The sequence below is a fragment of the Abramis brama genome (assembly GCF_963993115.1).
Source record: "Abramis brama genome assembly, chromosome: 9".
In the NCBI taxonomy this organism is placed as follows: domain Eukaryota; kingdom Metazoa; phylum Chordata; class Actinopteri; order Cypriniformes; family Leuciscidae; genus Abramis; species Abramis brama.
Genome location: NC_139971.1, coordinates 9,322,840 through 9,349,212, shown reverse-complemented (window position 1 = coordinate 9,349,212; position 26,373 = coordinate 9,322,840). Strand labels below are relative to the sequence as shown.

General features: G+C 41.2%; 1 protein-coding gene across 1 annotated transcript; it reads left to right on the top strand.

Moving 5' to 3' along the window:
• Positions 1 to 675: 675 nt before the first annotated feature.
• On the top strand, positions 676 to 14,317 carry LOC311089197 (sodium- and chloride-dependent GABA transporter 2-like; the record flags this gene model as incomplete). The annotated part of the gene is made up of 14 exons (XM_084123702.1): positions 676 to 814; positions 946 to 1,080; positions 3,725 to 3,865; positions 3,957 to 4,044; positions 4,171 to 4,303; positions 4,545 to 4,679; positions 4,927 to 5,030; positions 5,317 to 5,441; positions 5,525 to 5,637; positions 5,830 to 5,967; positions 6,139 to 6,241; positions 13,426 to 13,526; positions 13,714 to 13,884; positions 14,051 to 14,317. 14 exons carry the CDS (start codon positions 676 to 678, stop codon positions 14,171 to 14,173), a joined length of 1,749 nt encoding a protein of 582 aa, XP_083979828.1. The 3' UTR covers positions 14,174 to 14,317.
• Between the last annotated feature and the right edge of the window lie 12,056 nt (positions 14,318 to 26,373).

Sequence of the window (26,373 nt, the reverse complement as noted above, 5' to 3'; positions counted from 1 at the left end):
TTTATTTTCTCATTTAGGACTGCCCTTCAAAAGCCTTAGTCATGAAATATTAAGATTAATTTTTTTTTTTTTTTTTACATGCTGGTGGAAAAGTATCACAGTTTGAGGAATCTTAAAACTTAATTGAGACATTTGAATCAGATCTGAAACCTCCTTACAAAGGACAAAAGAGAGGAAATAACCATAATATCAAAAGGACTGAATAAAACATAATGTTTTGCTCATACAGTATTTTCAAACTAAAAATCCGAGTTGCCTTTTTATAATATATTGTCATGCATTTTCTAATTATATTGTCATGCATTTTTAAGTTTGTTCTTGTGAACTGAGGGGGTGGTGGGGACTTATAAAGTGGTTTTGCAACATTTCACACTAGACTGGATGATAAAGGTTTTGCATATTTTAACAATTTTCTTCAAAACTACAGATTTTGAAATACAAATTTTGCCTGAGGCATATCATATACTGTATCATGATGAACAGCATCTGCTTTAGACTCGCCCCATTGTTATTTTGTACTTTGGTTGTCATTTCATCTGGCGAGGATCAGTCAATGAATAGCTTGATACATTTTAATAAATGAATAGCTAAGTAGAATTTAGAACAAACTCACTGTTAAATTACAGCAGTCTGGACAGCAGGATCAGAGTAACCTGGTCAAAACAGTGTGACGGTATGACCAGAATCAAAGGACAAATAGAGGAGCGAGGGCACTGGGGCAGCAAAGCAGAGTTTATTCTGGCTGTGGCAGGGATTGTGATTGGTCTGGGTAACGTCTGGAGGTTTCCTTACCTCTGCTACAGGAATGGAGGAGGTATGAGGCAGCTTAAATACACAATTTTGTTTGCTGTTTTGAAATTTCATTATTTTAGTGGTTACAAATATGAATGATCTAGTTTACCTTTCTGGCATTTTAATAATGTTTTATTGTACTGATGTGTTCAGGGGCGTTCCTAATACCCTACCTGGTGTTTGTGATTACCTGTGGAGTGCCACTGTTCCTGCTAGAGACGGCTATGGGACAGTACACACAGGAAGGGGGCATTACATGTTGGCATCGCCTCTGTCCACTGGCTGAAGGTGAGTCAAAATATTTAAACAACTTTTAATGTATTTTATCTGCATTCTTTGTGCAGGTGGGATTTGCACAGGCAACCAGCACTTACATATTCTGAAGGCAGTGTACCAATCGAGTCAACATTATTATTATTTTTCTATGGCAGTGTTACATCTGTCAGCTGTAGGTGACATCATGTGCCAACTGATGGCAGCCTAGTCCCTCACTGTTTCCATAGACTCTGCTATTCCCAGACTTCATTTCCTAGAACCCTCTACTCATTATTAGTTTATCTGTCTCAGATAGTTTATCTGTGTGTCTTGTTTCATTTGATCATCACCCTGTCTATTTAAATGCCTTTTGCCTTCATTCAGTATTAAGTCTTGTTTGTTTGGTTCACACTCTCTGTCAGCATTTTGAGCAGTTCCTGATTTCTTTATATTTTCCTGAGTTTTGGATTTATTGTTACCGTCTGCCTCAGTGGATTGTATTTGTGTTCGGACTGATTACATGTGCTTGACCCTCTGCCTGGTATGACCTTGGATTACATTTGTTAATAAACTGTGTTTGGATTCTTACTCTCTCTGCTGAATGCTGTCTTACTCCCACAAACAAATCATTACAGAAGACTTCATCATCATGAATCCAGAAGTTGAACTAGTCCGTATGCGTCAAGGTAACCGCACACTCGAAGAACATATACAAATTTTCCTGGACATTGCAATTTCTTCTGATCTACCGGACTATGCTCTCATGGACTTTTTCTGTCACAGGCTTAACCCTTCTCTCAAAGATAAGCTAATTCATGATGCACCTCGAAGTTCGTTCATTGAGTTTCTGGACTATGCATTGTTGTTTACCGTGGCAGATGGTGACGCTTCGCTTAAAACATTTTTTGGGAGGGGGCTACGTGAGGCAAGCTCCGATGGCCACGGAGCTTGGTCAGCACTTTCCATCCATGCCCACTCTAATGCTGAAAACCCCAGTTCTTACAATGTTAGCCAGAGCTGTCATGTTAGAGCCACCAGTAGCCATTGCAGTCACGTCAGAGCCTCCAATCAACAGTATAGTCACGTCAGGGCCGCCAACCGCCAGCACAACCTTGTCTGAGTCTTCAGTGGTCAAGATCAGCAACCCTCCAGTTGTGAAAGAAGAAACCTTTCAGTCTTCAGCCATCACGGACACCATCCCTGTGTTCCCGGGTGTCGTTGACGCAGCGATTGAGGATGCAAAGGCTTCCTATCCACGTTGGGGTTTGATATCTAAGTTGGCAGATCTACCTCTGAGAATGGTCAGAACAGCCGGCTTATCAAAGCCGCTATCATCGAATATTTCTGCTGACGCTTCTCTAATCCCAAAGTTCATCCCGTCTTCCTCTGTGCTTTCAGTGATGGCAGTGGCGCTGTGGTATGTTTGGTCGACGTTCGTCGAAATGACTTTGAATAAGACAATAAGACAACTGCACATAATTCAGAGCATGTTCTAGTAAATAAGTCTGTTCCTGAGCCTTTCATAGTCTGCAGATCTGTTCCTGAGCCTGAGGCTGTGTCTGAGACTATTCAAGTCCATGAGTCTGTTCTTGAGTTTCTTCCTGAACCAGTCCTAGTCTGCAAATATGTTCCTAAGTCTGTTCCTGAGCCAGTCCTAGTCTGCAAATATGTTCCTAAGTCTGTTCCTGAGCCAGTCCTAGTCTGCAGATCTTTCCCTGATTCTGTTCCTGAGCCTGATGCTGTTTCTGAGGCTGTTCTAGTCTACAGATCAGTTCCTGAGCCTGTTCAAATCTATGAAACCGTTCCAGAGTCCTCGGACAAGATGGCTGCCGCCACGCCTATGTCTTCGGACAAGATGGCTGCCGCCACGCCTGTGTCTACGACGGCGTCTTCAGACAAGATGGCCGCCTCTGCCCCTGAACCGTTGTATCCGCCCTGGTCCCCTGAACCGTCGGATTCGCCTGGCCCCCTGAACCTTCAGAGCCTGCTCCGCCCTGGCCGCCTGCTCCGCCCTGGCCGCCTGCTCAGCCTGCTCCGCCCTGGTTGCCTGTCCTGCAACAGTCTTCAGGCTCTCTTCCTCTCCATGGTCCTGGCCCACCGTACCGCCCCAGGATCCGCCTCCGCTCCACCTCCCACACCAGGATCCGCCTTCACTCCACCTCCCACCTATGTTGGAGCTTCTGGAAGGCGTTCCTTCGAGGGGGGGGCTATGTTACATCTGTCAGCTGCAGGTGCCATCATGTGCCAACTGATGGCAGCCTAGTCCCTTACTGTTTCCATAGACTGTTATTCCCAGACTTCATTTGCCAGAACCCTATGCTCATTATTAGTTTATCTGTTTTGGCTGTGTCTTGTTTCATTTGATTATCACCCTGTCTATTTAAATGCCTTTTGTCTTCATTCAGTATGAAGTCTTGTTTGTTTGATTTTTTTTGTTTGGTTCACACACTCTGTCAGCATTTTGAGCAGTTCCTGGTTTCTTTATATTTTCCTGAGTTTTGGATTTCAAAAAAAGGATTTTTTGGAAGTCAGAATTTGAATGCGTGAGCTTGTAATCACAACTTCAGAAGTAGGAAACTTTATGATAGCACGTAAAGGCAGCATTAGTCCTTCAGTTTGTTCTGTTCCTTGTCTAGTATTGTTTGTGCTGATCAGTGTTTCTGTTTACTTTTGTCAGGTATTGGCTATGCAGGACAGCTGATAGTGCTGTACAGCTGCATGTATTACATCATCATTCTGGCCTGGGCATTTTTCTACCTCATCTTTTCTTTCAGCTCCCAACTGCCGTGGGACAGCTGTGACAACACCTGGAACACAGGTGATAGTTTAAAATACACTAACATAAAGTATGCTAGACCAGGGGTTTGCAATCCTTTTTTTATTTTTATTTTTCTCCTTCTCCATCTTAGATGATTGTGTGAATCTCGCTGCAAATAATCTGACCCTCAACTGGACAACGCTGATTAATTCAACCTCTGCAGTTACTGAGTTCTGGAAGTAAATAAATAAACATAAATTATATTATGATAAGATTTGATAATAATAAAATCAAATCTTGCAAGAACATTCCACATTGGCAAATTATAAAGCATGATAGTTGCTCTCTCTCGTCAAATTTTATAGACACAGAGTGCTGGCTCTTTCTGGAGGTATTGAGGAGGTCGGTAAAATCAACTGGGAGATTCTTCTGTGTCTCGTTGCAATGTGGATCATATGCTATTTCTGTGTCTGGAAAGGAGTCAAATCTACAGGCAAGGTGTGCAAAAATGTCATTGAAGAGAATTGTGTCTTAACACATTAAACATTTCACAAAACGTCAAAATGTACTTCTTCTTGGTCTATTTTCTGCTGCATTTACAGTTTTTATATGAAATTATGTTTGCATTCATTATTATGGAATGTCAGTGCAGTATTTTGTCTGTTTATTCAAATTAGTAAAATGATTATTATTATTATTTTGCATTTTTAAACTTTCTTGTATTGTGCCTCTACTGTAGGTGGTGTATTTCACAGCCACATTTCCTTATGTGATGCTACTGGTGTTGCTGATTCGTGGGTTGACTCTTCCTGGAGCTCTGCAGGGGGTTGTGTTTTACCTGTACCCTGAACCGGCCCGTCTCACTGACCCGCAGGTAACCCCATCATGTGCCCTTTCCTGGAATCAGGCTTAATAACCCTTACATATAGACTAGATCAGTTGATAAAGAAATGTTTTTTAGATAGTCTACTTAATTATATTCACAACCAGTAAGAAATATGTTATTTTCTTGTTATAAGTAGCTAAACAAAATTGAAATTTTGCAGACATCAAATTAGCATTAATATTACAATTCTTGAGCCTCTTCTCAAGTCCTTATTGCTAATGTGTTGTGCATTTAGGTTTGGATGGAAGCAGGAGCTCAGATCTTTTTCTCATATGCTTTGGGTACAGCCTCTCTTACTGTATTAGGCAGCTACAATAAATATAACAACAACTGCTACAGGTTAGTTCGGTTCGATAATATGTTATTTTTTCAGTATCTTTCTTTTTCTTCAAGATTCTCTTTAACTATACTGCATGTATACTGCTACCTTTGTTTAAGTACTATTTTAAAGGCATTCTTACTTCATTGTATCTTAAAGGGTATGGTGTGTTGAAGTTGCACTAACTTATCATTGATGTACCTCAGGGTTCTGTGTTTGGCCCCCTCCTCTTTTCTCTTCTACAAACCATAATTTAGGCACACTGATTTTCAAACCAAGGACTTGTATAATCTATGTTTTCCCTAGGGACAGCTTATGGCTTTGCCTTCTGAACAGTGGCACCAGTGTTGTAGCTGGCTTTGCTGTCTTCTCAGTTCTGGGCTTCATGGCTCAAAAGCAGGGTGTCCCCATTGAGGAGGTGGCAGAATCAGGTACTGCAACATTCTTTAAAATTTTGTAAAGCTTTAGGACACTAAATACTCAAGAAAACATTCTCTCTCTGTCTTTCTTTCAGGTCCAGGATTAGCGTTCATAGCTTATCCACAGGCAGTAGCTATGATGCCTTTCCCTCAGTTGTGGTCTGTTTGTTTCTTCATCATGATTATTTTGCTGGGACTAGATACACAGGTGAGCTGAAATTCAAACCTGCACACAGAGGTGTAAAACCTTAATCATGAGCCATGTTTGATGAGTATACTAATAAATTAAAGCCTTCCTAAGTTGGGAAGCTATTTAATAGATGTAATATACAGAACATCATCTGATGCACTTGAAAGTGTTTCACAACTCTAATGTAATTTTGTTCTGAATCCCCCAAAGTTTGTTGCGATGGAAGTTTTCATGACATCAGTGATGGACCTGTACCCCATGGTACTGCGCAAAGTTGGACGTAGAGAAATATTTCTTCTGCTTTTCTGTTTTTTTTGCTTCTTCTGCCAACTTGTCATGGTTACAGAGGTTTGTGTTTGTATAACTTGCTACATACATACTTTCAAAACTTTAACATTGTATGCTGTATACTGTTACAAGCTACTACGTTTGAAAATAGTAGGCAGTATACAGTACATGTTGTGCAGTATGCATTCCAATTCTTTATGTTGACTTGTAATTTTGCATTGTGACCTACAGGGGGGAATGTATGTATTCCAGTTGTTCGACTACTATGCCTGCAGTGGAGCCTGTCTTCTTTTCCTCTGTGTTTTTGAATCTTTAGCCATGGGTTGGGTTTTTGGTGAGTTGCACAAAAGCTGTTTGTTCAGTTGATCAACTGTTCAACATTTAAATAGTCTGGTTCAGTATTTGCTGTAAGTTGGCCCTTCAGTGCATTATCAGAGTTCATCTGAAATCCTCCACCTCCCCCAGCTCCACCTGCCTAGATCTACTATGGGATTTATGTATGTCTATTCATGAGGCAGCTTACATGCTCACAACAACGTGTATGTAGCCTATATCTAATTACAGTAGCAAGTCCATACTTGTCCTGCAGCAGCAGCATGTGTAGCAGATCTAGTCTGCCAATACCAAATACATTAACATTGCCATATTATTAACTCTTTCCCCGCCAGTGTTTTTGATCATTTTCACAAAACTTTCATGGCCCCCGGAATATATTGTTGTATATATATCTGAACATGCAATATATCAAAAGAAAGAACAGACCCTCAGATTTTAAACAACAACAAAAAAAAAAAAATTGTGGAGGGCCGGGTGGAGGCTTGTTGTGTGTGCGTGTCTGTTCTGCCGCTGGCTCCCAAAAACAGTGGAGCCGGCGGTTCCCACACTTCAAAGAAAGAGCAGTTTCCTCTGTTCCTGGGTCCAAAGAGGGCCAGACTGGCGGTGTGCGACCCTGTAAAGCCTTGCACCCCTCAGCTACCTCTTGTATTGCCAGCCGGCAGTTGGGTGCGGTTCCAGGACCCAGTCACGCCTTCTCACGCACTTTCTGCCGCCATGAAGAGACGGGTAAGAGTCACACTACACACTCAGACCCTGCTTCGGGCCGCCTTCAGGCCTTCCAAGCTGGTCCCTGTTTTTTGCCTAGAAGTCTGTGGTATCCGTGGTTCCCCGGCATCGCTCAGTTGTAGCACTACACGGTGTTCCTGGCTGATCCAGTCGGTTCCTCTGTACCAATAGACTCGGCTTCACTAGCTGGCAATTGAGTGCATTCGAGGACCCGGTCACTTCTTCTCACACACTCTCTGCCGCTACCATGAGACAGGTGTTAAACACTCAGACCCTGCTTCGGGCCGCCTTCGGGCCTTCCGATTTGGGTCCCTGTTCTCTAGCCCGCTTTCTCACTCTGAGTACGTCTCTGATACCTTGGCCCCCCTGTGTCGGTCCGTTGTAGCACTGAAAGTTGCTCCCGACCGACTCAGCCAGTTCATTGTATCTTCAGACTCGGCTACACGATTCAGTTCGTCCGGCACCCGCCCATGTTCAGCGCTATTTGTTACACCTCAGTGTTCCGAATTGTGCCTGTCGTGTGTGCGGTCGTCACTTCCTACTGGCGAAGGTTGCGATCGAGCCGTTCCTTCATTGTACCCAGACTATAGTGAGTTAGACTGTCAGGGATCTGTGTTCTTGATTTCGGGCTATTTTTCAAGCTTCCGTTCAAGTTACAAACACAGTATGCATCAGTCTCAGTACAAGTCCCTCCCTTCGAGTGCTACATACAGTGGGGAGAACAAGTATTTGATACACTGCCGATTTTGCAGGTTTTCCCAGTTACAAAGCATGTAGAAGTCTGTAATTTTTATCATAGGTTCTCTTCAACTGTGAGTGACGGAATCTAAAACAAAAATCCAGAAAATCACATTGTATGATTTTTAAGTAATTAATTTGCATTTTATTGCATGACATAAGTATTTGATACATCAGAAAAGCAGAACTTAATATTTGGTACAGAAACCTTTGTTTGCAATTACAGAGATCATACGTTTCCTGTAGTTCTTGACCAGGTTTGCACACACTGCAGCAGGGATTTTGGCCCACTCCTCCATACAGACCTTCTCCAGATCCTTAAGGTTTCGGGGCTGTCGCTGGGCAATACGGACTTTCAGCTCCCTCCAAAGATTTTCTATTGGGTTCAGGTCTGGAGACTAACTAGGCTAGGCCACTCCAGGACCTTGAGATGCTTCTTACGGAGCCACTCCTTAGTTGCCCTGGCTGTGTGTTTCAGGTCGTTGTCATGCTGGAAGACCCAGCCACGACCCATCTTCAATGCTCTTACTGAGGGAAGGAGGTTGTTGGCCAAGATCTCGCGATACATGGCCCCATCCATCCTCCCCTCAATACGGTGCAGTCGTCCTGTCCCCTTTTCAGAAAAGCATCCCCAAAGAATGATGTTTCCACCTCCATGCTTCACGGTTGGGATGGTGTTCTTGGGGTTGTACTCATCCTTCTTCTTCCTCCAAACACGGCAAGTGGAGTTTGGACCAAAAAGCTCTATTTTTGTCTCATCAGACCACATGACATTCTCCCATTCCTCCTCTGGATCATCCAGATTGTCATTGGCAAGCTTCAGATGGGCCTGGACATGCGCTGGCTTGAGCAGGGGGACCTTGCCTGCGCTGCAGGTTTTTAATCCATTACGGCGTAGTGTGTTACTAATGGTTTTCTTTGAGACTGTGGTCCCAGCTCTCTTCAGTTCATTGACCAGGTCCTGCCATGTAGTTCTGGGCTGATCCCTCACCTTCCTCATGATCATTAATGCCCCACGAGGTGAGATCTTGCATGGTGCCCCAGACCGAGGGAGATTGACCATCATCTTGAACTTCTTCCATTTTCTAATAATTCCATTTTCAGTTGTTGCCTTCTCACCAAGCTGCTTGCCTATTGTCCTGTAGCCCATCCCAGCCTTGTGCAGGTCTACAATTTTATCCCTGATGTCCTTACACAGCTCTCTGGTCTTGGCCATTGTGGAGAGGTTGGAGTCTTTTTGATTGAGTGTGTGGACAGGTGTCTTTTATACAGGTAACGAGTTCAAACAGGTGCAGTTAATACAGGTAATGAGTGGAGAACAGGAGGGCTTCTTAAAGGAGACATATCATGCTTTTAAATTGTTCCTTTTTACATATAAATCATACATTTGTAGTCTATATAAAGCGGAACTGCAATGCTTGGGTCTGAATTCCTCATTATTATAGCTCCACAGGCCCCTTTTCTACCCCTTTTCTGATGTGCGTCTGAGAGCAACTCGTTTTGGTGCGGTCTCTTTAAATACAATTGAGACACTTCATACCCCGCCCCCTCTCCAGGTTGCAGAGATTCAACTCCACCCCGTTCGGCCATTTTTGTAGTCTGATAGCAGAGATACGATTATCTAGCGGCACAGAAACTTTTTATTCACACGTTATTAACAAAATGTCAACAACGGAAGACTTGTCCAGCCAGCCTTACATGTTCGAGCCAGAGTCGGAGCAGGAGCGAGATGAAAATGAAGACGACGAACCTGTAGAACAACGTCTTCATATGGATGTATCGCAATGGTGTGTTACTGTATTTACACATGAAACTTTGGTCTTCCGACCTTTTACCACCGTGTCGATTTATTTTGATTAATATGTGCGAGGGAGAGAGAGCAAGACAGCGTCTAGTTTGGAGACGGTGAAGTCTTGTTTACACTTTCGCCTGGCTCCGAGAGAGAGTGCGCGCGCGCGCGACCGGGTCTCTGCTCGTTCTTTCAGTTAAACATGCGCCACAAGCGCGGCAGTTCATCTACATTAGACGGTGTAATGAAGCGTGTGGGTTACTACATCCAACAACCGAACATTTTAACTTACCCTCTCATAACTTCTGCATCCTTTAGCTTGGACTACAAAATTGCAGCGAGAAATAATAATGGCGGATTGCTTGAAGTGTTGGGCCGGAAGTTAATGTCCTTATTTGGCAGTTCCGCTGCAAATACTGTGACGTAATAGTTCAAAAAACGTCATAGATAACAGAAAAATCGGAACAGGTTGAAAAATATGACCAAAACAGAATATAAAGATATCAACGAAGCACCTGAAGAGAATAATTTCATCTTTTCTGTACTTCTAAACACTCCAAATATACAACAATGATATGTCCCCTTTAAAGAAAAACAGGTCTGTGAGAGCCGGAATTCTTACTGGTTGGTAGGTGATCAAATACTTATGCCATGCAATAAAATGCAAATTAATTATTTAAAAATCATACAATGTGATTTTCTGGATTTTTGTTTTAGATTCCGTCTCTCACAGTTGAAGTGTACCTATGATAAAAATTACAGACCTCTACATGCTTTGTAAGTAGGAAAACCTGCAAAATCGGCAGTGTATCAAATACTTGTTCTCCCCACTGTAGCCAGTTGGGTCTTCAGGTCAACTGGAGAAGAGTAACTCGTCCACGGACTGAGGAGCTTTTTTCCGGTTTGGAGGTGGACTTGGTTTACACGTTTCTCAGCTGGAATGTGTCCGATCAGTGCTTAAAAGTGAGAAAGGGTCTCATTGAATAACCTTCAGAGGCTCCTGGGGCATAAGGTAGACATAGCCGTATATAACCGGTTTCCTCCATATGATGACTGCTTCAGCACTGACTTCATGACAGAGTCCCTAGGTGGCAGCACGCTCTGTGTGTTAACAACACCTGGTCTGCTGCCAAAATCTCAGCAAGGCAAGGCAAGTTTATTTATATAGCACATTTCATACACAATGGCAATTCAAAGTGCTTTAGATAAAAGAAATTAAAATAATAAAAAGAAATAAGAATAATTAAAACAGTTTAGAAAAATAAAATAAAATACAGTACAGTACAAACAGTCGGACGAACAGTGGCACAGTGCTCATTCAGTAAATGCATAGCTAAACAGATGTGTTTTGAGTCTGGATTTGAATGTGACTACTGTAGGAGCACATCTGAGCTCTTCTGGAAGCTGGTTCCAGCTGGTTCTCAGCAGTGTTCCGACCTTTTGTTTCTCCGGGTTAATCGCTCCTAGAACAAGTGTCTACTAAACACTAGCTCAGGGACCACGTATAAATAGGATCCAGAGTAAATAAGTAGTATCATGCAGTAAATAGGGGTTTGGGCGAACCTCCCACTGCATTGGCATTCAATTGCCTTGAGTTGTTAGCAGTGTCCTTGCTTGATTCTGCTGCTCACCAAGATCGCACTGCCCAGTACAGCAACCGTTGCTCATACGCTTCCCTCACATGTCACAACTCGCCCGCCACCTCCTCCTATGGAGTCAGAAGCTTCTGAGGTGGCTTCTTCCACTTAAGTTCCGGCCTGCTCAATCGTGCCGCCCAGGTGGCCTCATGACAGCCTGTTGCCGAAAAGAGTGGAGACTCCATCCCCAGGTGGTCCAGCTGTCCAGGATTCTTCAGGGCCGCACAGTTACATCTTTTGCAGACGCTCTGATCTCGTCCCCTTTCCAGTTGTTTATTCCCTGAAACACGGAGACACTGGCATACAGCTGACGCCGGGGCCTACGCAAGATGCGTCAATTCCCCAGTGAGCCCTCCTCTCTACCTGACTTAACACAGTGATGTACAGGAGGGCTCACTAGGGAATTAACGCATCTTGCGTTATCAGGTTCTCTTAGTTGCCCCGTAATGGCCCAACTAGGACCTCCTTCCTCAGACAGCCTTCCTGACTCATTCCTCTGAGACTTCTCAGGGGTGGGGCATCGTTGGCACCCGCACTGAACCTGAGAAATCCAGGTTCCGTTGCGGTGGTTCAGCTATCTACCTCTAAAAGGAATGTAGATACTATCACTTCTGCGAGAGCTCCCTCTAGAAAAATGAGGGTTGCACTCTAGATCTCCTCTGAGCACTGCAGGCAGTTGAGTTAAAAATTCTGTTTTTAAAGAAACAGTTCTCCTGCTTGCTTGCTCTATCAAGAAGGTAGAGGACCTGCACACATTTTCGGTCAACGAATCATGCCTGGTTTCGGGCCGGCTAACTCTCATTAATATGAGACCCTGGCCTGGATATGTGCCCAAGGTTCCTACCTCTCCCTTAAGACGGGACCAGGTGGTGAGCCTGCAAGCGCTGCCCAGGAGGAGGCAGACCCAGCCCTGACTTTTCTCTGTTCCTCCCGCCTTGCGGTTATTCAGAACAGAATGCAAAGTCTCAGGACCTCTCCAGCTTTAGTCCGTTTCGGAAACCAGCAGAAGGGAAGGCGGTTTCCATGCAGAGGTTGGCCCACTAAAAAATTAGTGCTTGCCATCATCTTGGTGAGTTTTTTCCAAGATGCACCGTGCCCACCTGGGTAGTGAGCTCCTCCAAAAAGAGAGTGTTGCTCCTTCCTGGGCGTTGACACGATTGCCTCACTGACAGAATTAGAGCTGTGGGCTGGGCGACACCAGCACATTCGCTAGGAAAATAGCCTATTTGTCGAGCCGGTTGCTTTCCGTGGGCTCCCTTCATACAAAGCCAGCTTCACCTTAGCCCGGTTTGTAGTGTTGGCTTGCTGCGCCATTCCCCTCCTATGGACTGGATAAGTGCGCCTTTTTGCTCCAGTTGAGTTCCCTCTTCCGAACCCTGTTGAGTTCCTCCTCACCCCTTCGGTGTTTGACGTGGCGGAGTGTCCGATATTAGACCTATAACTTGTATGCTTGGTAACTTGTGTTAGGTGGGGTCCATATGTTGTGATCCCTACGGCGATACCATATGTGTATTCTTCCACGGGTTGACTCCCTGCAGCGAGCCCGTGTCTTCACTGCCTGCTCTGCCGTCACTGACCGGTTGCCTACAGTGACTTTCCTGGCCTAAGCCCTGTCCTATAGCTGCCTCAATATGCGGGAGGATCAGGAGGCTTTTGTCTAGGCACTGGAAGGTGGCAGCACTAGTGCCGTTTTAATAGGATCCGACTACGGCGAACGTGAGCGACTGAAAGGAACGTCTCGGTTACGTACAGTATTTAACCCTCGTTCCCAGGAGGGAACGGAGACGTAGTCCCCTAGCCACTATTACTGTACCACTGCTGACACGGTTCCACTTGGCTCCTCAGCGAAAAACAACTGGTGCGTGCATCCACTTCCGTATTTTTACCCGCGCTGTGGGTGGGGCGTGTGATGCGATTCACGCACACCAATGTCCATTGGCTCGTTTTTACAATACTCGAAGATGACAGGCTCCCTACCATGATCTCAATCAGTCGACACGTCGAGTACGTCTCCGTTCCCTCCTTCAGGGAACGAGGGTTACATACGTAATGAGACGTTTAACTGTTTATCTATATATACATATTGTCAATATACATGTCCAGCATTATACAGCCATTATCCAAAACAGAGGTGGTAAAATGTGGTTTAGTCTGAAATAAACAAATAAATATATCAGAATATGTCTGAATACAGTCAACATAAAGATCACCAATAGACCAACAGAAACAACAATAGACAACAATGACAGTATCTAAAAGCCAGTGATGCTCAATTATTCCCTAACACCACAGGGGCTGAGAGAATGTTTGACATCATCGAAGACATGACAAACTCACGACCGAATTACATGTTCATGCTGTGCTGGAAATACCTGACTCCTCTCGTGTCCCTGGTAAGTGCCTCTACATTTCATTCATCTGCTTTGTTTTGTATTTGTCAAAAACCCAACAAATCTCTCTGGTCATTATTTAGTTTTATATTCCTGGCTAAAGCCATTTCTCACATTCATCTGATTTAATTTTCCTTTTTCTTTTCTATTCATTCTTTACTAATTTTCTCTCTCTTCTGTCCATTTTCAGGCGTCTTTTGTCTGTTCAATGGTTAAGTACAAACCTCTCACTTTTAACCGCTGGTATGTGTACCCGGACTGGGCTTACGCACTAGGCTGGCTACTGGCCCTGTCCTCCATTCTGCTGGTGCCTGGATGGGCGCTGATCCGACTGTTTACTGAGAAAGGAAGCCTAAAACAGGTGAGATTAAACATGGTCAAGAGATGAACAAGCCACTGAGCAGAGATGTATATGTATACGAGATGTAATAACTATTAACCAAAGCTAAACTGCATAAAAAAAAAAAAAAAAAAGAGTAAATCATAAAAGATTAATGTTGTTTCACTGTGTCTGTGTTTCTTGACAGCGTTGGCGTCACCTGTGTAGTCCTGCCACAAACCTCCCTTTTATCTGTAAGCAACAAGCTGAAATGGAAGAAAACACCTTCATCACAGAGATGCAAGACTTAGTCAAGAGCGACACAAACTAAAAGATGCTCAACTCTTGCTATTATTTCAATTTGTTTTTAGTAATCTTTGTCATTTAATCAGCTATTCATGTCCTTGACAACAGCACACAAGGGTGCCTGAACTGCAAAATGTATGTCATTAAACCGTTGTTGTGCTTTCACGTCATATATCTTTTTATTTTTCAAAATAGTATCACTCCAAAAATCAGTTTCTTTGATATGTTAACTTTTTAGAATAAAACATCAAACATAATTATTGTTGCGAGCATGTATGGAAATGCATATTTTTCATGTTAAAGATAACTTGAATTCTGTGTGCTCAAGACATTATTTGTCTTTCAAGGTTTCTGTGAAAAATTAATAGACCCTAACAATCATGAAATCTGAGATTAAGAACACACTAATGTCACGGGTTGTGACGGAGAGACTAAACAAACGAATAACATGAAGCTGATGAAGAAGGTTTAACAGGCTATCCAACAGATATTTCCACAACGATACTAACCATTTTTTCCACTATTTTTAGGAATTGTTTTAAATGCACGCTGGTTTCGGTGGTGAATTTTGTTAGTTTTGAGGTGCACGTATTTAAAGTGGACTTGATTAGGTTGGTTACTTTAGCACTTATATACAGACCTCCTAAATATAACAAAGATTTTATTTTGGAATTTTCTGAATTTTTATCCTATATGACCACTTGCTGTGACAGCCTTGTTATATTATTCATATCTGCTGCCCGGATAGGCCCCTAGTACAAGATTTTGTAACTGTGTTAGATTCTTTTAACCTTATTCAGTCTGTAGTGGGATCTACTCACTTACAAGGCCACACATTAGATTTGGTTTTGTCCTGGGGTGTTCTGGTGTGCGAGCTTGTTATAGAAAACATTGGGCTATCAGATCATTATATTATTAATATTAATATGTTTTTCACTAGGCCCACTCGAGGCTGTGAGTCAGTTGATCGTCGTGTTAGGCCCATTAATGCTGACTGCCTCTGAGTTTTCTGAGGCGTTTGAGTCAGTAATCAGTACACTACTGTAATTATTTTTATTTGTACTAAATATAAATTAGATATCATAATTTTGATATATAATTAATTTTATTTTTATCCTACATAAGTACTACTGACATACAAACCATTTAATAACCATAATATATTTCACAAAATAAACAGTCTGCCAATGCTGGAAATGATGTGTGAAATGTTTACACATTAATGGTTAAGATTATTAACGTTTTTTGTGTTAATTTTAACTCATTCATTGTGTTAATGATTTTCTCTTCTTCTTTAGTGCTGCCTAACGGCGTGTGCGACTTCACGATGAAATTGGTCTCGGTCTAGCATGGCGTGTAGATGATTTTAACAAAGTAAATATGTCAGAAAGGTTAGCACAAAGATGTGTAAACATGTTAAATTAACACATTATGTGCTGTCCTTCACTGCACACATTGCTAAAAAATATACATAAAATCATAAACAAAATGTTAGCATTTGACAAAATGAATGTAGAGTCATTGGTTGTTTAGCTTATACAAGTATTATAATGAAATATCAACCATTACATTCATAAAACTGCAGAATATAAATACATTTTAAAGCAGTCAAAAAGGAAATATCCAACACAGGAAAAAACACAGTTCTTTTCACAATACATGACACATAACCCCACCTTCAAAATAATTCCACTTATTTCCAAACATTTGTTGGATTCATGTGGCCAAAAGAAGTATTTGTATTATATAACAGGTTAAAGGGGGTGGGAGTGAATGGAATAAGTAGCTGTGTTTATTGCGCCCTGAGAGGACTACAGACACTCGATTTTTATACTCTCTTTTTCAGAGTACTTACATTTTAATTATGTATTGGTATATAAAGAAAGTTTAAACAAATTTGGAAAAAAAAATTTTAGAAAAAAACTGCCGACCCTGTCTTTAAGTGTCTTAATGTTTTTGAAAGAAGTCTCTTTGATGCTCAAGAAACATTTCTTATTATTATCAATGTCTGACTGTCTACTCATCCATCTTTTCCACAGCATAGGAGTAAAAGTCATCATCAAAATCATCTTTAAAAAGCCAACACAATGTTTTTGTCAACCTTTGTGAATAAATGAACTTGTCCAAAGATTGGTTCCTGTTCAGAACTTGACTGACAACATCAGAATGTTCCCTGGTCTGTATTAAAATAATGCAAAAATATAAACTTAAGTTGTTTAGAATGCTAGATTTGGTATGAATGAATTAGTGAGAGTTTTACTGCAGTGCTTACCTGGATACATTTAATCTGGTGAGACTGAACATAGAAAATGGTCCATCTTCTGATTGGTTCATTTGCTGTGTAATAAATATCAAGTTAGACATGATGCAAAGGTCACTTATTTGATATAAAGTTAGCCAATTTTATAGAGATTTTATAAGATATTGTATGCTACCTAGTCTGCACCAGTGGCTCCAAAGCACTTATCACATATTGCTAATCATTTCAGCAAACTTATGTCAAAATATATCACAAATGGCCTACCTCCGGAATCTTGCTAGAAGTCACTGGTGCGAAGTGGTGCTTTGTTGCAGTTGCCTTTAAACACATACAAAAAATGGCAGTAAATATTAAATTCCATTTAAAAAAAACTATAATATGTAGTTTGCAAACTAATGCTAAAACTAGAAAGGTGGCCACTAGCCAAATAAAATGTGTTAGCTAACATACAATGTTATTTTCCCATCAGAAGGCCAACGTTATCTACAACCAAAACAGAATTTCACATTAGTTCATTTATTGTTAATGTAAACTAAGCATTGCTCGTTGGCATATTTTAACTCGACAATTCAATAATCTAACAAAGTCTGTAAAACGAAACGTTAGCGCAGTTTACCGTGGTAAAGTTCGTTACCACCATGTTGACGAGTTAAACTGGGTTGCACAATCCTGTCAACACACACAGAATGTTTTATACCTTGCTTGCTGGTCTCTCTCTCTGTGAAGTGAATTCCGTCTCTACCCCGGGCAGACACAAACGGCGCGATCCAACAAAAGACAGTCAGAACCCAGTGATTTTACACTGGATGCTCCGGCGCAACACGACAAATCCCAGACAGTGTATTAGTGATGCCCCGTTATATTTCTTATGTACGGTAGGCTACTCCAAGTCCAAGCGCTCGCGCTATTTCTGACAAGGGACAAACAGGTTTGCATTTTGCATTAATGGTCCGGCCGCTTCAATTTGTCCAATATAGACAGCCTCTGACTATTATAGCATTGTAGACACGCGGTGTAAAGGTCCTTTCACACTGGATGCGATTTTGACGCACGAATAATTCGCACGATGCATTTTTAATTTTTGATCAGCTGTTTGTGTAATGAGTGCTTCCACACCGAACGCGAATGTGCTGCGGCGAAAAAACGACTTTTATTTTTTCCGATTCAATGTTGATTTTTTTCTACTTTTGCGGCGAAAGAAAAGGCTTCAGCCAATCACATACTACAAGGACAATTGTGTGGCGTAGCATTGCCAACCAACTCGGTTATCATGACTGTGAGTATGTTGTGTGATAGTTTTAGTCATTGTATAGTCCTGTGCTGTGTAGGCTAGCAGACTAAACTACATTTGGGATAGAAAGCTAACACTATTATCGTCAAAGACATAGACAGAGACCGTGTTTACTTTGAAAATGTAACAAAATGTAGTGAGACTATTTAGGGGTGCTTTTAGTAGGCTATACTATACATTCTTTGTGTGATATCTACAGTTTCTAGTCGAATGATTTTAACTTGTTACTTCGTCTGTTACATGTAATGTGTATTGACATTACAAAACGCTCTGTGTTTAGTTGAAGACGCAAAAAAACAGTGGAAAAACCTCAGGGACACCTAAGTGAGAAAAAGGAGAGAGGAAAAGGAAACTAAAAGTGGACATTAGCATACTCCCCTTCAGACTCTCTGTTCTTTAAGACTGGGTGCACCCAAAACCTTCTTTTCTGTCTTTTAAAGAAAATGAAAAGCTCGTCTTCACTGGATGATGATGATGAAGTGTCCATGTTTTCTCAGCTGTCGGTGCAAAAGTTTTGGAATGTTGAAGCTCTGAACGTCACAAACGTAGCAAATTTGCGTCGCGGCTGATGTGAATGGTTTTGACGCGAACTATTCGCACGCCAACTATTCGCTTTTTCGTTATGCGTCCGGTGTGAAAGTAGCCTGACGTCGTCATACTCAGATTCTAGTCAGAATGTGAGTCTGATACTGCTCCATTGAGCTTTGATTATGGGGCGTGTTTCAACCGAACCAGGAAAGAAAATGCCTCTGCACTCAATTGGATAGACCTACAACCAATCAGAGCAACGGAGTAAGTGACGTATGTTTTTCATTCATGTTTCCGATCGACAAATGCCTTGATCGCGGTTCTCTGTTCCTCTTTTAAAATTAATGCGCTGTCGATATCTTCTATAACAGACGCGATGGCGGAATCTACACATGATGTTTCATAAACAAAGTTCAGGAGGAGCATTTCAAATAATCAATCCAATCAACCATCTACGGTCTACACTATCAGCATGAGAGGAAGCATATATTTATTCACTCTGTCACTCACCTAACATTCCTTGACAGTTTTCAGCATCCCTCCACTCACTCTCGGCTTGTTCTTCCACAGCCAGGAATACGGGGGGAGTACTTTGGGTTCGGGCCGAATACCGAGCCCGAGCCCTCTCCTCAGACAGCACGCCAAATATGCATTTATTCTATCTGACTTATTTGTAAGCATGAACTCGTGAAATCTCAATTCTCCAGCGGCAGTCATTTGAATTCAACCCAAGCGCTCGTTGATGACGTGGATGATTACGTTACCGTTGCTCATCTGTCCATCATCGTATAAAGCCGGCCCTGACAATTTGATTGGTCCGAACAATTTTTGTTCGGGCATAATAGCTCCTCAACGGATCGAGTCCAGACCGAACTTCCCGACCTAAAAATTTTGTGGACAGGGATAAGTTCGGCTGGCATCCAGGCTAGTGTGAAAGGGCCTTAAGGCAAAAATTAGGAAATAAAAAGCACAATGGAATGGTGTGTTACGTCAAATACAGTAGTATACAGCAAATTTAAAAAATACAGTAAGTCTCTGTATGTGGTGTTAGACGTCACAGAAAATTCCCATGATAAAATGGGAATCACAGTTATTTACTCTAAAGAGAAATAGCAGTATAATACTGAGGGATTTAAAGTAAATAACTGTAGAAATGACAGAAAAGTCTAACAGTGTTGTCAGGGGTCAGATATGTTGGTGGCTAGTTTTAATTCAAAATGCAATGGTATTCTGGATTCCATAACTTTTAAAAAGGTAAAATCTAAAAAGGTAGCTCAGCCCTGGCTTAATGGGGAAAGTCGATTACTTAGGTAAAAATGGAAATGGCTGAAAGGAATTGGAAAAAATATAAGCTCCAAGTCTCATATGAGATACTCAGAGACTATTTTTACTTACCAACTTACTATGATTACCTACCAACAGTTTGTTAAATCTGCTAAGGCACGATACTTTTCAGTTTTAATCTCACAGAATCATCATTGTCCAAGGGTGTTATTTCGAGCAATAAATACAGTCCTGAACATTGTAGGCCCAGCTGTTGTTGATAATACTGTGAGAGCTTGCAATTTTTTGTGCATAAGATCATTGCTTCTGCAAATATCAAATATCTCTAATTCTGTTTTGAATCCAGCTTATCTTCTAGTTCAGCCAGAATCTTGCACCACTGCTCAGTTATGTATGTTTGAGCCTGTTTCACTATCTAATCTGCTAGAAGTTATTCAACATCTTAAAGGGTTAGTTCACCCAAAAATGAAAATTCTGTCAGTAATTACTCACCCTCATGTTGTTCCAACCATGTAAGTCTTTTGTTCATCTTCGGATCACAAATTAAGATATTTTTGATGAAATCTGAGTACTTTCTGACTCCTCCATAGGCTTTCAGAGGGACCCAAACTCGTCGGCCCAGAATAGTTGTTAACTATCCTAAACATCGTTAAAATAGTCCAAGTGACTACAGTGGCTCTACATTAAGTTTATCATGCGACGACAATACTTTTTGTGCGGAAAAACAACAAAAATAACGACTTTATCCAACTATTAGTGTTCTTCAATGTGGGCCTCTGACGAGAGTTCACGGGAGCGCCAGGACGCATGCGCGAGAACTGAGATTACGGCGTTCTTCTTCTTCTTCTACTTGTTACTGGCTGCTCACTCCTTGGGAGTATTACCGCCATCTACTGTACAAGATGACGTCCCGACTAGAGTCCTGCACGGTTTCGGGTACCCGACAGGTGACCCGCAAATTTTGCTCAAACGGGTGAAAAATATCCAACTGTGTCGGATACGGGTCCAAGCAGTTCTGTCGAACAGTATTTTTCAAATGTAACACTGTTCAGTATGTGTGGTGTGCAGGGCGTGTTTGAACCCAAAATTGTCTGATGTAGGCTAGACGAAATTGCGTGGCAGATATAGTGTTGTAGCCGCGTCTGTTAGGTTACTCAGTTTTGTGGTAACGTTAGCCATGTTCTTCATGTACCGGCCTTTTGACAGCTTCGGCTGAAGTTGTCCTTGTGTTAATTGTGGTTATAACTTCTGTATGACCTGGCAATAATTGTAATTGTGTCTATAATGTGACTGGCTAAAATGATTTTATTTCGGGTGCGGGTCGGGTGTCGGTTCTATTTTAAGCGGGTCGGGTGCGGATTTTAATTTGTGCTGTTGACGGATAACGGGTCGGATGCGGTTTGAAGCACTGCGGGTACGGGCGGATTTACAAAATCGGACCCGTGCAGGACTCTGGTCCCGACATCATCGAGACCTAAATCACAATAAGTGTCGAATAGCTTACATACAGTGCGCGTCTTCCTCTGCTTATAAATAGACCGTTTTGCGCTTCCGGCAATGTCGGGACGTCATCTTGTACAGTAGATGGCGGTAATACTCCCAAGGAGTGAGCAGCCAGTAACAAGTAGAAGAAGAAGAAGAACTCCGTAATCTCAGTTCTCGCGCATGCGTCCTGGCGCTCCCGTGAACTCTCGTCAGAGGCCCACATAGAACACTAATAGTTGGATAAAGTCGTTATTTTTGTTGTTTTTCCGCACAAAAAGTATTGTCGTTGCATGATAAACTTAATGTAGAGCCACTGTAGTCACTTGGACTATTTTAACGATGTTTTTAATAACTATTCTGGGCCGGCGAGTTTGGGTCCCTCTGAAAGCCTATGGAGGAGTGAGAAATCTGTCAGATTTCATCAAAAATATCTTAATTTGTGATCCGAAGATGAACGAAAGACTTACATGGTTGGAACAACATGAGGGTGAGTAATTACTGACAGAATTTTCATTTTTGGGTGAACTAACCCTTTAAGCCCCCTTAACAATTTCACATGCCCCCTCAGTCATTTCATCCTGCAGCCGGGCCTGCTGCAGACATACGTGCTGCCTCTCCGAATGACGAACGTAGACCCTTCATCACGTCTAATAGCGATGACCCATTTCTTTTTTTGGTCTTCGTTCAAAGGATACCCGTGAAAACTTAAATAAGGTTGTTTTTGCCTAGAATTGCTGCACTGAGGGACGCTACAGCAACACTTATTTTTGGACTCGGCCATTGTTGTTGTCACCGGAAGTAAGTTTACCCTGTGTTGGTGAGCACCGGAAACACTAAACCCGGAAGTGTGAAAAAGGCCTATGTAGACACACAGCAGATGTAGACCTGTGAAAGGATTATTGATATCTTAGATACTGTTGCTGTGGCAACGCATCAAACTTTAATATTCTTTTCGGATGCTTTTGAGACTCTTCACATGCTTGAAAATGCATGAAACTCGACAGACACATCATATTTATTATCCAGTAGACATGTGCAAAGTTTCAGAAATGGGCGTGGTGAGGGGCTCAGTAGCGCCACCTTTAGTCAAAAACGGGGGCTTAGTTTTTCCTAGAATCACAAAAATCGGTATGTATATTGTTCTCATCGAGCCGGACAACTTTCTAATTTACAGTTATTAACTCCGACCAACAGGAAGTCAGATATTTTGGTTTGAATGTGATTTTTGGGGGAATTCTCTCTCTCTCTCTCTCTCTCTCTGTATCTGTGTCTCTGTGTGTGGGGGGGGTGTGGGGGATTTGTCTGTTAGGAGAGATTTGCTTTTATAATTGTTTTTCAAGGTTTCAGGGGCATTTGGGGCCCTTAACGTGCTCGAAAACTCTTGAAACTTTGCACACAGGTCAGAACCTGCGGCCATCAGGGCCGGGCTGAAGCTGGTACCCGGGCGTGGCAGGGGGGCTCAACAGCGCCCCCTTGAATGGGGTCCGAAAACTTGGTCCATAGATCAAACTAGCTTGCATGAATTAATATGAAACTCGGTACACATATAGATCTCATCGGGCCGAACAACTTTCGCACTCTTAAGTTATACGCCAGCCCAACAGGAAGTCAGCTATTATGGGTTGTTTGGAGAACGCTTGCTGTGGAATTTGAAACACTCCTCCTAGAGAATTAATTCAATCCCCATCAAACTCGGTGTGCATGAAGTCAAGACATTGAGGATGCTAAATTGCGGACGGATTTTTAATATCTCGAACGGTTAATATCTCGGTTTGGTCGTGGCGAGGAAACAAATTTATGGCGAGAAAAGAGAAACACGAAGTGTTATAACTTCTGCATACATTAACTGATCTTGATGAAACTTCAGCAGTGTGTTCGTGGTAAGAGGCCGATCAGATGGATGTAACTATTGTGAGTCAAAGTTATAGCGCCACCAACTGGCAGCAGGAAGTGTGTCACTTTCAAAATGCTTTTGACAAAAGTGTGTGGGGGGGGGGGGGTTAGTTACCAACAGTTACAAAAATCAGTACATATATTGGTCTCATTGAGCCGGACAACTTTCTAATTTACAGTCATTAGCTCCGACCAACAGGAAGTCAGATATTTTGGTTTGAATGTGGATTTCTTTGCAAAATCAGCCTCTGAATTTTTACCCACTCCTCTTAAGTGGTTTATTTTATTCCCACCAAACTTTTTCAACATGATGAAAATACATTAAAGATGCTAAATTGTGAACGGATAATACATATCTCAAATGGTTTTGCTATGGTGAGGGATTAAAGTAATGTCAAAAATGGAAACACTAAAAGCCTCATATCTTCTAAAAATGTAATTATACACCATTTATTTCTATATAAAATTATACAAATATCAGAACTAAACCCATTTTATTCTTTTTTTTCAATTTAATAATTGTTTAAGTTTAAAAACAGCCAGAATGTTTTTTTAGTCCAAAAAATAAATAAATCATGTCATTCATAGTGCTATACTGCCCTCTTGTGTTCAAAATCAGGTAGGCCTATTGTATCTATATAAAAATATACTAGGTATGTGACGGTAAGAATATTTTACCACCAGTTAATCAACGGGTTAATCAATGTTAATCAATGTTGTGGAATATTTTGAGTGTATCATAAAATCAGAATAAGGTAAGACAAGTAATATTTTCTGTCTTATATATATATATATAAGCTTGGGCCCGTATATTTTTCTTTTTTTATATATATATATATTTTTTTTATTATATTATATATATAATATATTATTATATTATTATAATATATAATTTATTTATTTATTAGATATAAACATATAACAGTCAACAAATATTATCAGCATTTAAAACAAGAATCGAAACATACACCAGAGGAGAGAAGAGAAAAAAAAAAAAAAAGAAAAAAAAACAGACAAAATGTACAATAATAATAATAATACAAGAAAAGATAAGCAAAAAGATAAAGGAGATACAATCAATTAGAGCATGTTATGATAAGAAAATGCCACAAAATTTAAAGGGGGATTTTGAAGAGAGCACAACAAGACAATGTTTTCCTTGCTTTGGTCTTCTCTGAAACAGAAAGCGTTTGACGAAAATCATTGATAAAAACTTTGAATAATGGCTTATGATTGGAAAATTTACAACGCTTTAGATTACAGCCCGGAAAGTACTGTGTAATTAAAATGAAAGTACAGTATAACTTTAGGTAATGACAGTGTACCTATAAAGTACGTACGTGTAAGTATAGGGGAATAATATGTAAAGTTTTGTGAATAAAGGGGTAAGAAACAGGAAAATAACAAATTATTTAGGCAAATTATTTAGACTAAGTATTTTAGAATCTTACTTTTGGGAGCAATTTAGCGAGTACATAAACTGCACCTTTTTGTAATAATAGTATAAAAATACATAAAGGCTTTTTTTTTTAATTACGGGGTACATATCAGTGCATTTATAAAGTAGGCTAATTTGTTATTATTGTAAAGGTGCACTGATTAAGTTTCAAGGCAAGTAAAACTATTGCAACTTTTTTTTTTAAATGCTGGGAAAATATAGGCTACTCTTGTTCCATGTAGTTACAGGGTAAGTATGACATTGCGGGCTGTAAATTAAAGTGGTGCTTCTTACCCTCTTGTTTCATGTAGTTACAGGGTAAGTACAATAAAAACACATGTACACACACACAATCTGATATCACTCAGAAAACTTTATTTGAAAAACAACTTATTTCAAAACGGATTTACAGCACTTTGTTTCTCTTGCTTGGTTTCCTCCTCCTCTTGTTCCTCTTCTTCTTTTTCTTTCTTTCCACTGATGAATCTTAAGAAGGAATCCCATGACATGTCTCTTGCTATTCTGTAACTTATTATGTGTTAAAAGAAAATACAGTACAGAAATGTCCTCACCATTTACTCATCTTTTACCCTCATGTCATCCGAGATGTATACAAATTTCCTTCTTCAGATTAACACAAACAAAAGTTTTTAGAAAAATAAATAATCTCTGTAAATGCATATAATGCAAGCTCATGTGTTCCTAAAAGTTGACAACAGCACATACAACACTAACTACAGTAATCCATACGACCCCAATGGATGAATCAATGTCTTCTGAAGTGAAACGATAAGCGTTTGTAAGAAAAATACCAAATATTTTAAATTTTTAAACTATAGACTATGGCTTCCGACCAACTGTCACCTGCGCGTTCATGAGAGGGTACGTTGAGTAAGTTTACGCTTGAAAATTTAAAGCGTGACGTAAGCGCACCGAAAAACCGAATGTCGAATTATTATTATTTTTTTAATGTTTTTGTTATTGCTCACAACAAAATACAAAAAATAACAGATAATAATAATAATGAAAAACAAACCATGCAGAAGAACAGACACCAGTTCTCGCGCGAGTTTCACATCAAACTCCCGTGAGAATGCAATGAACGCTTAAAGCTTCACCAGAGAATGGGTGTTTCTCAGGCGGGAAGGAAGTCGACCGGAAGTTGAAGCCGGCCGCGTGCCACCATCTTGTAGCAGAACTTCACCTGCAGTTAGCATCCCATTGACTCCCATTCATTTTGGCGTCACTTTGACAGCGAATAACTTTACATCTGAGGCGTTTGAAGACTCCATTTGTCCATTATTTATTTCTAAAGAAACACGACAATGTATAAAATGCTCCATTACCTTGTAGCTTATGTTATGGCCCCGTAGAAGCAGTTTTTGTAAAAGTAGGCTAACGATTGCGTCATAACCACGCGACTCTCTGTCGCACAGTAGAGAGATTACCGTATGGACGGGAGGAGAAGCTCGCTGGCAATCGGGGGGACGTGGAGGCAAAATGACAATATAATTAATCAGAATACCTAGCAAAAGTTGCTCCTGCTCCAAGCTCATGTACAGCTCCTACTCACACTCTCCGTCTCTGCAAGATTCGTAATGGAATGATTCAGATTTCACTTGGCACAGCTACTAGAAGACAGACGGGTTGCTCACGTGGTCCGTGTAACGCTTTGCTCGGTTTGAGTCTGCGCATCAGGAAAGGAAGTGCTAAGAAATCGCTAAAAATGGGCTTCACTTGTCTCAATTGAGATCCAATGAGATGGCTCTGTCCACTTCTTATACTGTCTATGGTGTTTCTCAATATGCGTTCTTCAGCGATCTTGCGTCCTTGTGTTCTCGTTTTACGTCATCATTAACCGTCGAAGTTCAGACCCAATTCTCAAGAACGCAAGTACACAGGACGCATGAAAGAACCCGGATGTGTTCTTGATACCGAGGATGCATCGAATGCAGACTTGAGCTAGTACTCGCCTGGTGTCCCAGAAGTCATTGCGGCCGGTTCCGAGTTCGTTCTTCCAAGGAAGCTTGGCAAGACCGGTCTCCA